Raw genomic sequence first — 12,133 nt, 5'->3', positions numbered from 1 at the left:
GAAACGTCTATTAAATCCCCAGTCTGGAATTGCTAAAAGTGTGGGACAGAGGTCTTGGAACCTCTGTTCAGATACCAGATCTTTAGCTGGAGAAGTTTGTTGTAACTCCATAGATGCTGCTGGCAGAAAATCACATGTCCCTGTCAGTGTTGTGGGAGAAAGTCCGACTACCTCTTCTCTCAAGAAGGCCGAAGCCACTGTTGGTGCTGGGCAGAGCACAGTGAACTTTGGCCCTGATAGCAGCTCTTCTGCTGGAGGCTCATCAGGTTGTTCTTCCTCAGCAGAAAAGTTTATCAAATCCCCTATCTCTGCAACTGATGTCTGGGGATAGAGGTTCACCATCTCCTGTCCATGGAACCCAGAAGATGCTATCAGTGCTGGGCAGAGGTTAGCAGAGCTCTGCCCTGTTGTCAGCACTTCAGGTTTGAGGACGGCAATCTCCAGATTTTCCACTGCCGATTCTCTGGCATGCTGCTAAATGTGTTCTAGCAGTTTCCTGTATGCCTTTTTCCAGATGCTGTTCCTTCCTTAGCAAATGGTCCAGATCAGGTTTGAGCTCTGAGACCCCTGCAAGACCGAGCATAGCCTCTCTATATTCTCGCAGGTCCTCAAGGGCAGGTTCCCCTTCATCGCCAGGCACAAAATGATCTGTAAGGCTCTCCCACAGCAATCCAGGGCCTCCAAAGTCATATCCCTCTGGAGAGCATTCTGTTGTCTCCCCTAAATATCCCTGCTCTAAGTGCCATTGCAGAGCCCGATAATGATTGTCCAGCTCTATCTCCTTCTGGACCAGCCTGTTCAACTCAGTCACCCATTGCTCCTGGGGCCGCTCTCCCAGGAATGCCATCCACAATGCCCGTTGGTCACTGGCCCGTTGCTCTTGGGTTGGAAAGCACTTGCCCTGTTTTATACCAGCGAGCTGGAGGGCTCCAATCCAGTGCTCCACCCGAATTTGCTGCCTAAGCTCCAGGTATTCATCCTCAGACACAGTCCTGGTATATGTTGAAAGGACGATCCGCAGCAGGCCCGGGAACTCTGATGCCAGGTCCATATCTCCGCTTGGGTGACTGAAGTCTGCTATCCTGATCTTGGATCCAGGTGGAGGTTTGGATGTCCCAGACTGCAGGAAGCGTCCCGCTGCTTGCCACCAATGTCACGGAATGTCACACACACTCTGCTTGAGTGCTTCCGTCATATACCACTTCCTCCCAGTCTGGATACAGATATCAGATATTCCAACTGCTCATAAGCACAAAACAAGGCGAGACTTGCTTAGATGCTAACTGTTTTTATTATCACATGGACACAACAGATAAAATAACTCAGAGACTCTTACCCCCCCACCCTTGGAAAAGAGGGTGGGTTAAACTGTCCAAAGACATTGGACACACAGGTCAGGTGTGTTCAAACTTCTCCTTAGCCCTTGGGCTTTCACACTGGAGTGCATGGGGCAGCTGTTTTAGGGTGGTTTGCAGGCGCTATTTTTAACGCTATAGCGCCTGCAAAACGCTCCAGTGAGAAAGGGGTGTTAGCATGACCACACCTGGAGCAGAGAGGTAAACTAATTTCATACTTGTACTGTACATTGTATTGTAAATATGGTTATGTGTGTAAGTTGTATACATCAGGTAACCCAGGGTACTTATAGTGTGCAATGGGGGTTATTTACAAAAGGCAAATCCACTTTGTGCTACAAGTGCACTGCAAATACACTTGAAAGTACACTGAAAGTGCACTTGTAAGTGTAGTCGCTGTAGATCTGAGGGGGACATACAAAATAAATAAAAAACAGCATTTTAGCTTGCGCATGATTGGATGATAAAATCAGCAGAGCTTCCCCTCATTTTAGGTCTTCCCCCAGATCTACAGTGACTGCACTTGAAAGTGTACTTGTAGTGCAAAGTGGATTTGCCTTTAGTAAATCAACCCCATTGTGTTGTAAATACTGTTTAGTATATATTATGTAACCGTATCAATAAATGTATATTGCAGAACTACCTCTTTTGTTCAAAAATCCTCAGATCTATCTGTGTATATGTAAATACTCCTATAGTGTTTGGAGTGTATTCACATATACACTTAACCAAGTTAACACTCTCATCAACCACATGACCAGTGGGTTAGGAGTTGCATAACATATAGCCAGACGAGTTATATCAAGGAGCATTGCAAAAAAACATGAGACAAGGTCCATTTTTCCTGCTGACACCTCCAGCATGTGTCTAGCACATGAAGTACATCTGGGGTTTTATACCAAAACGTCAATATTTTATAGATATTTTCTTTGCATACCACACAAAGGGAGGACTTGACAAATTCCTATTTTCTCATCTATAAATGATAATCTTCAGTCATTGAAGACTCATGAAGGTTATCATGAAGAAATATATAAATTGAGGAAATTAGGTGTAACTGAGGAAGGACTTGGATGTATATACAGATTCAAAGTTAGCGGGGCGATCCAAGGTTACTGAGTGTAAAAGAATAGAAAATAATGTTTAAATTGAAGAAATTAATAAAAAAGCCATTTAAGCAGCCCTTTTGTAACAGTCTAAAGCACCTCAAAGGAATGCAGTTTGCGGGTAACGGGATTAACCAAATGTCTCAACTGGAACACTGTGGCTTGGAACCAAGATAGTGTATATGTATATATATATATATATATATATATATATATATATATATATATATATATAAAAGATAAACTGTTAAGTAATTGAGCTATGGAGGACCCAAAGCAATAAACCACAGCGTTCAACACAAGTCTAATTTACCGTGCTCCCAATGCTTTAAAATGCTCATAGCAATTGATCAAACCAACAAACTTAAAATAGATAAAAGAACATTTAATTAAAACAATAAGATTATTAAATATGATAAAAGAAAACAATAACAGCCATATGCTACATAGGATCCTGAGGTTAATAGATTGATTAAGTGAGGATCTAGCACTAACATGAAAGATAATAATGTGCGTAGCCCAAAAAACAAACCTGCAATGATCTAACTATGAGAGTGCTGCTCTTGGACCAGAGTGGGTACTCTCTTGAATCACTGAAAAACAAAAGGAAATACAGGAATACAAAACAGGCTGAGAAAGAAGCTTGAATCTTGGAAAAGTGTCCTTCTGCGCATGTGAACATTAGCTACGTCGAGCGGCCACCACTTCCGGGGTTGTGTGACAGTGGTCCTTCAGTGACAACAACTTTATTCCATTCACACTTCATCCTGGCTTCCAGGCGACCCAGACTATTATTCCTAGCACATGCCATTTTTTTATGAGTCCAATTTCATCCATTTAATAAATGCTTTCTGCATTTTTGGGCTCTTCTCTTTCCTTTTGTTTTTCGGTGAGCAGCAGGAGACTAGGGAATATTTCCTAAAACACACATTCCAAATCTGCATAGTAAAAAGCATTGGACCTAAAAGTAAATGTTTCATTGACTTATAGGCAAATTTTATGTATAGCCATATTAGCGAACATAAGTGCACTGGGTATATTTGCCATGAATCAATTTCTGACCAGTGACTGGGGGCATGTTGGGAGGGCCAGTAGAGAATATAACGTAAGTGTGAAGCATAAGAGTATTTCATCAGATTTGGGGCTCCTAGACCCCTCACCCTTGATCTTAAAGTGGAAGTCCATGCAAAAACTAAAATTCCTATAGACACCACCAATCTAACGCTAACTTATCTAGCCCTGTAAAGAAAAATATAGTATGCATACCTTTCTTGAACCCGATCTGGCCAACGGTGGAAGCTCTGCAGAGGACACGTCCGACAACAGCTGTGAAATGAATGGGAAGTGACGTCACCCATAGACTTACTATGGGGCTTCCGTTGTTGTCTGTGTCCTCTGCACCGCCTACACAGCAAAGTCGTGGCTAACAGCTCAGCGTGGGATCTGGTTGGATTGGTTCAGAGTGGCTAGTTAAGTCGGTGGTGTCTATAGATGCAGGGGTTTTAGTTTTTGCATGGACTTCCACTTTAAGGATAACAGGACTGAGCTAGCTATTCTGTGGGTCTTGTTATGTCATATGAATTTAATTAAAAAAAAAAAAAACTTTTGTAGATTTCGTAGTTGTGGAATAGGGGGATTATGTGTTTGTTTTCCAGGGGCACTATCTGTATGAAATCTCTTCTTTTCATGTTACCTTAAAGGAGTTGTAAAGGCAGAAGATTTTTTATCTTAATGCATTCTATGCATTAAGATAAAAAAACCTTCTGTGTGTAGCAGCCCCCCCAGCACCCCCCCCCAATTACCTACCTGAGCCCCTTCTTTCTCCAACGATGTCCACGATCCCCTCAGCCATCCAGTACACTCCTCCTGATTGGCTGAGACAGAGCAGCAGCGCTATTGGCTCCTGCAGCTGTCCATCAAAGTCAGGCAGCCAATCAGGGGAGAGGGGGCGGGGTCAGGTCAGGGCTCTGTGTCTGAATGGATACACGGAGCTCTGACTCGGCTTGGGTGCTCACTGTAGCAAGCTGCTGGCTGAGGGGCACTCAAAGGAAGGAGGGGCTAGGAGCAGCAAAGAGGGACCCGAGAAGAGGAGGATCCGGGCTGCTCTGTGCAAAACCAACTGCACAGAGGAGGTAAGTATAACATGTTTGTTATTTTAAAAAAAGAGCCTTTACAATCACTTTAAGTTTGTTTTGAATGTTCTGGTTTCAAAACACCAACACAAACTATCTGGTGGGTTATTTCCAGCAAACACTGGACCTCTTTTTGTGATAATCTCTATGATTCTGGAAGGGACATTACAGTTTATACATTTTGGAGAAAGACTGATAAGAATGAACTCTGTCACTTTTAAAGTGCTTTAGCATTTCATACCACAATATAAATAAACTAAATAAATATTCATTTAGTATAAAGTGGTTGTTAAGCCACTTCTATAAAATGCTCTCATCCCCTCTGTATTAGAACAATAAGTTCTCCTGTACCTGCGTTGCATCATAAATATGCTTATCTGTACTGATAACACACCTTATTACGATCAGTTGCCTTTTCTCTCCTCTTCTCTGCCCTGCCAGCTGAGAGTTCCGGGGGGGGGGGGGGGGGGGCGAGCACTGCCACTGACGTCAGCTGGGGAGGAGAGGAGAGAGGAGAGACAGAGCCAAGGAGTCATGTGATCGCAGGGAGCTGATGTGTCATCTGTACAGATAAGCATATTTATGATAAAACACAGACACAGGGGAACTTCTTGTCCTAATACACAGGGGATAGGAGCTTTTCAGGTTAAGTATGAGAGCCGAGCAGACAATCAGAGAGGAGAGAGAGTATGTATTGACAGGAAGAGGGAGGGGGAGGAAGGGGGAGCTGAAGACAGGCACAGAGGAGAATAGGAGAGCTGCGTGTGATGCAGACATGCACAGACTACAATCTCTCGGCTTAGCAGACATAGTAATCGTAGTCAGAACTCAGAGGGGGAGTCAAGACATGACATTATCAAACAGCTATTGTAGAAGATACAGAGGGATAATTTAAAAAGCAAAAGCACCATGCTGCTAATTGCACATTAAAGGGATAGGAGCAGCATTTTTTTGTTGTTGGGGGTTAACAAGCACTTTAGGTGCATAAAATCATGCTTGACTACATACTAAAATAAAATGTTTTTATTATTTGTGTTTTTAGCTGAGCCCAGTATTTAAAGACACGGTTCTTAAAGGGACATTTAATGCAACTCTACCTAATCCATTGCTGAATCAAGTGGAAGGCCCTTCACGGAAGGACATGGCAGATAAACAGCCATTTTCTCTAAGTGTTTGATACTGTTTAAATCACAGGTAAGAAAAAGTTGACCACGTTTAGATTAAATGTTCATAATGCAAAGTGTAATAAACAATGCCACAAGCTACAAGCTAACCAATACAACTGGTACATTTCAGAAGTAATGACTCATTTTTGCAAACACAGAGATGGGAGATTTTTTGAAAACTGGTGTACTCAAAATCTGGTGCAGCTGTGCATGATAGCCAATAAGCTTCTAACTTCAGCTTGTTCAAATAAGCTTTGCCAAAAAAAAACTGGAAGCTGATTCATTTCTATGCAAAGCTGCACCAGATTTTGCACTCTCCAGTTTTAGTAAATCTCCCCCACAGTGTCATTCAGTAGAAGAGACAAGTGTTCTAGTCATGGGGTATAAGACATCATTTTTTACATATAATTTCTATTGATTTACTCAAACCTTAATGCCATGATGGTCTATTTACCTGATACAGAAGACAGCACATGATTTTCAGTGTGTGTAATGCTACAGATACCTGTTATACTGTGGACATACCCTGTGAGATGATAAAAAAATGCGGTAACGCTATAGGAGTGGTTGGAGACTGCATATATCCTGTAGAAGACAGGCAAAGATTAAGGAGATGTTATTTAAGATTGCTATAGATTACTGCCTCTACAGCACTCTAAAATGTATGCTCCCCACATCCCCTTTAAAACTACTGGTGCAACATTTGATATTTCTTTAAGTAAGATGTGCTATACGGAGAGAAAAATATGTAAACAAGGTAATGGACTACACTAAAAAAGTAGGAAAATGTGATGAAAACAAAAAACATTTCATCTGTAAAAGTCAGTTCAATAAGCAAGTTTCTTTCACTGACCTGAACAACTAGGCAAGGAAAACAATACCTAGTGGCATAATTTGTGTGAAAATTCTTCTGGAGCAACAATAAACAAAGAGTATAAATGCAGATATTTAAAGAAGATTGAAAAAGACCATTGCTAGATTTTTAAAACATGCCAAAGAAATGCACATGCAAAGAGCTTCAGAGTCACTAAACAAAGAGAGGCCACAAAACAAAAAATATGTTAAATTATTGCATCAATATAAATTTTGATTTAATCAAATGACTGGCAATGACAATCCACTGATCTGCTCTGCTGCCTACCAACAATCCACTATCTTCTTGACTAATGCATCAAAAATGAACATGGAAGGAGGCCACACTCCACTGTAAAAGCACCTTTTGGCTGAATAAACTTAACTTCAGCTTTTGCAGTGCAGTGCAGCTTTCTTCTATCCTCATATTTGATGTGTTATAGAACTTGTTGGGCTTTCCAAAAAGCTGTCTCAGAACTGTCTTCACCTCTCCAGCTTTTATCCAGCTTTTGAGTAGAGGCAAATTGACCCGTTTTAGGCCTATGGGCATACAGATGTAAATGGACTTTCATCCGTTTACATGCTTTAACCTCTGATCCATCACATTAGGTCTGAAAAATGATAAAGGAGGCAACCTTTTTTCAGAACTAGATAGACTTGGAGGTAATCAAATGTAATTGTATGCATGTCTATTTATACCCGCATGCCTGTAGACTGACATTGAGCTTCTGATCCACCCAAAAAATGTCAAGTAGATGTGATCGGACCATTCTTGTGAAAGGAACATAAGTGAAATTCAGTTGTTTTTTAATTTGGCACACATTAAGAGCATTGTTTATTTATACTGTGTTTATACATTATTTCTAGCAAATGCTTTGTGACATCTGTAAGCTCAACATTCTTTTACCAAACAGTATATGTAATTATTTGAATCTGTTGTGCACAATAATAAATGAATTGTTAATAAGATAAAAGTAAGTGTCTGCTACTTAAGTTTTCCCTGCAGATTGAAAGCCTACAACATTATTAAATCACCTGTAAGGAAATAAGTTTCTGAAACATAACATTTTATTTTGCGACTCCATTGCTGATTTAAAATGTAACTGCTGGACATCTGTGGAATTGACAGAACCATATCAGAACTGTTGGTTTGTATCCAACAAAGGCTCTCTTGCCTAATTCAGAATATGGATGGGGAATTTATCACAGATGTTGAGGAATAGATGGCAGGTTTTTGCATCAAACACAGAAAGCAAAGACTATTTTATGCATGTAATACACATTGTGCTATTTAAAACATAAAATATACTTGTTAAACAAAGGTATACTTGTATAAGATTATTTTGTTTGAAATTGCCCCACAACTCATTTTTACTGATTTTACTTACTTTTTATCTTACTTTTTCTTAATTTAGACATAAAATTATAAGTAAAATGGGTAATTTTGTTTTTAGCCTTTAGGTAGTCAACATCAGATAATTGCGCTGACTGAAAACTAACTGCATACTTAAACAAACAACATGCTTTGGGTCACCTTACTTGGAAATTCTTAATGCTCTTAACCCATACAAATAGGAAGCAACCCCATCCTCCTCCCTAAACTATGTTGGAAATTCTAGCATTGCCAAAAGGCATATAGACTACATACTACACCAAACTTTGATATAGATGCTCCTCCTACCTTGAATCAGGTAACTATGACCATTCAAAAACATGCATTCCCTTTGTTTCCTAAGAGCACAGGGAGTTGATAATCTGCAAAAACACACAAATCTACTGGTTCTTGATCTGGTAAGCACGCAGAAACCAGAACATTGGAATCTCAGTTACTTCAATAATGGTCATATGATAGACATTCTTTTTAGAAGTTTCATCCACTTTTAGGCCTCATGCATGTGACGTCTGGGGTGTATGTTGTAAACTCTGGGTGTATTTCCCTGCCTGGAAGATGCAGCTGCTGCGTACTACCCATATAAATCAATTACAGGAATTGGCTATACACAGGTATACACTGGTACTTGTGTAACCACATGCATATGTATATGTGTGATTATGCAAGCACCAATGTATACCCAGGTACAGCCACCCATAGAAATCAAAGATCAGATACAGCTGAACATGGATTTATGCAGTATTTACTCACATTTTATAGCATACGGCCTTGTACTGTATATGGACCTTAACCAGCTTTTATTTGTAAAACAGATCAAGATGACCTACCACCAACATGCAAAACAGATCCCACCAACAGTTTTAATGGTATCACATTATATAGAAAGTGGTGGAAGGTCACTGTAAACTGTTCTGTTTTTCTTGTGAACTGATTTTTTTGTGCAAATAATGATTTTAATATTTTGGATTTCCCATGACTTCCATCTGAGTGCCTATGAGATGTATGGACCAGGCAGCTAGCTCAGTACAATAGAGGAAAATCCCCATGATTGCAGCAGTTATTTACCTGCTTCACAAGATTGTGTAGAATGTTGTTATTTTATCTTCCCCTCAGCCAAGAGCCACTTGTGACTTACATTGAAACAAAAGGGACTCCAATATAAGTCACAAGTGGCTTCTAAAATTTTGAGATTTATCTCAGCTTGGTAACCATCAAGCAAAAATTTCTACAGGTGACCTGGTGCGTATGTTAAAAACTTTTACTTGTGGTGACCTGATGTCAGTAAATTGACCAAATAAACTTGTATTCCAACTTGTATCTCAATTCTTTAGTAAAATGCATACAATTTTCAAATATCATTTGATTTATTAGGAAATTACTTGGAGGTATTTGATTTGTGTTCTTTGTTTGTCCCACCTCGTCATAAATAACTATGAATTTATATAATTTAATACATTGCAAATGTTACCTATATGCTGGTTTTCCGGGAGTGTGGTGGGTGGGGGGGTGGGGGGGTTATGGGGATGTACCTTGTTTTTTAAACTTTGTGTTTTCTTTTTTTACAAAAAAATGGATATTGAGAATGAGAAGCAATTTCTTGAATTATTTTAACTACAAGTGTATGGAATATTTTCATTTTTTTAGTTTGTAGACTATGTTATACAGGGTGTGTATTCATGTTAATTGATCTAATTGTTAGAGTTCCAGAGACTCCAAACCAATATTTTTGGACCTGGTAGTCAGTATTCAATCATTTGATTCTGACATTCTGACAAGCCCAAGGAGTGTGTTTGCACTAACTATTGGAGTCTTTGGTTAGTTAAATCACTTTTGCTAGAGAGGTGATTGACTACCACTGTCAGAAGTGTGGGGTGTCTGGCAATATAGAAGTAGTGGCTAAATTCAGTATTTAAGGTAGGTACTGAATGTGGTGTGTGTTGCCTTGTTGTTTAGAAGTATTGTATGCTGTATGTGTAAGTGGCTGTACCTACCTGCATCTTTGCATTATTGGCCAGCATCCAGTTAAATTAGCTAGAAGATGACACAAATAGTAAAAAAATAATATGTGTTTATGCAATATTATTAAAATTGTACCCAGATTAGTGAATATATTGTATATAATTTTCATAATGATTTTGTTTTGCTACAGCTAAGCCTCCCTAGGCTGAAACCAGCAACACTACAGATCTTCGTCATCATTCTTATGAAATACCTATATATTATACACTAGACTGTCTGCTTAAACTCAAAAAATTACAAGGAAAGGAATATTGTTGCCAAAATTGCTGTATGATTATCTAATTTTACATGTACTGTATAACTATATGTTATCAAATTTCTGGCTTCCAATAAAAATAATTTTAATAAATGTTAATCTTCCTGATTAATTATATGCTTCTGGGTTCATTAAATAAGAGTTATTTCTAGCAGCTTAGCTTTGTTATATCCCACCAAAGGTTTCCAGTGGAAATTAAAAAAGAAGTCCTGGAGTTATACTTCAGGACCAAAGTATGAAAAAACATACCACTGAAACTCACTTCTGCATGTGTGAATAAATGCTTGTGATCTAAGATCCAATCTAGCTAATCGTACACCAACATTCAAAGAAAATGGTGCAATCCTTCTTTGCAGAATATTTTGAACAAACAAATCAAGCTTGTTTGCTCCTGATCCTCTAAGTTGCACCACAAAATTAGCACCTCAAACATGTTTTTAGAAAATAACTATAAATAATAAAGGTGGCCAGTTAACTAACCAATTTACAAACTAACCATAAACAAACTTCTAAGTAGAGTGGACCGAACCCCCCCGGTTTGGTTTGTGTCAAAACTCTTGCAAATTGCAAAAGTTCGGACCCAAACCGCGAACCCTATTAAAGTCTATGGGACCCGAGCTTGAAAAATCAAAAGTGCCCACCATTTTAAAGGCTTACGGTATATGCAAGTTATTGGGCATAAAAAAGGATATGGGGCGTGGATACTGCCCTGAGGGACATGTACCAATGCAACATTTTGTTTTTAAAGGAGCAGTGATTTTAATGATGCTTAAAGTGAAACAGTAAAAATGAAACATTTCTTTAAATTTAGTGCTTAATCTGTCTGTAAAGTGACATATTTAAATTGATTTTTCCTTCAAGCTTTCTTTATTTAGTAAACAATAGGGATGAGCTTGATGTTCGGGTCAAACATAAGTTTGACTGGAACATCAGGTGTTCGCCTGTTCACAGAACAGCGAACATTATGGGCGTTTGCGGCAAATTTGAGTGCTGCGGAACACCCCATAATGCACTACAAGATCACAGTGCATTGCTGTATGATAATTAGCCAAAGCATGCACCTGACCTGCACGCTTTGGCCAATCACAGCGCCCTCTGCTAAGAGAGCCATAATTGGCCAAAGGCAGGGTGCCTTTGACCAATCATGGCTCAAGGGGACTAAGACCACGCCCCACACTATATAAGGCAGCTTACACTGCGGCCCTGTGTAGTGTTGTTGGCGTGGACAGAGAGATAGCTTGAGTTGAGATTAAGCAGGCAGGTTATTCAGTTAGTGGCAGTATATATATATATATATATATATATATATATATATATATATATATACAGTCAGTCTAGTGTGTGTGTATATATATATATATATATATATATATATATATATATATATATATATATATATTCTGCATTTAGCATAGCCTATAAATTCAGTGTTTACTCTATATTCAATCAGTGCAGGCAGAGTATTAATATATATATATATATATATATATATATATATATATACAGTCTTGTGTATGTATATATATATATATATATATATATATATATATATAGATAGATAGATACACTTCAGGCGGTGTAGACAGTATCTAATACAGTGTGTACAGTGTCTACTACACTTTTGGTGGTGTACACGGTATAAAATACAGTGCAGCCGTAGTACAGTTGCTAATACAGTGCAGGCGGTGTACACAGCATCTAATACCCTAAACTACGAACCTTGCTAAAAGACATAAATTGGGATAAAATATTAGGAACAAAGAGCACGGAGGAGAGATGGGTTTGCTTTAAGAGCATATTAAATAAGGGCATTAGCCAATACATCCCATTGGGTAATAAATTTAGAGGGGGACA

General features: G+C 38.9%; 1 protein-coding gene across 2 annotated transcripts in view; it reads left to right on the top strand.

The window, feature by feature from the left end:
- STPG2 (sperm tail PG-rich repeat containing 2) overlaps positions 1–10,391 on the top strand; it is a 1,021,190-nt gene extending 1,010,799 nt beyond the window's left edge. For both annotated transcript variants that reach the window (XM_073601209.1, XM_073601213.1), the window contains exons 14-15: positions 5,636–5,787; positions 10,154–10,391. In XM_073601209.1, the coding sequence (XP_073457310.1) occupies positions 5,636–5,770 (135 nt within the window). In that variant the 3' untranslated portion in view covers positions 5,771–5,787; positions 10,154–10,391. The remainder of the gene's footprint in view (positions 1–5,635; positions 5,788–10,153) is intronic.
- The last annotated feature ends 1,742 nt before the right edge of the window (positions 10,392–12,133 follow it).

This window comes from Aquarana catesbeiana, linkage group LG01 (assembly GCF_042186555.1).
Source record: "Aquarana catesbeiana isolate 2022-GZ linkage group LG01, ASM4218655v1, whole genome shotgun sequence".
NCBI lineage: Eukaryota > Metazoa > Chordata > Amphibia > Anura > Ranidae > Aquarana > Aquarana catesbeiana.
This window is presented reverse-complemented; position numbering and strand designations above follow the sequence as displayed.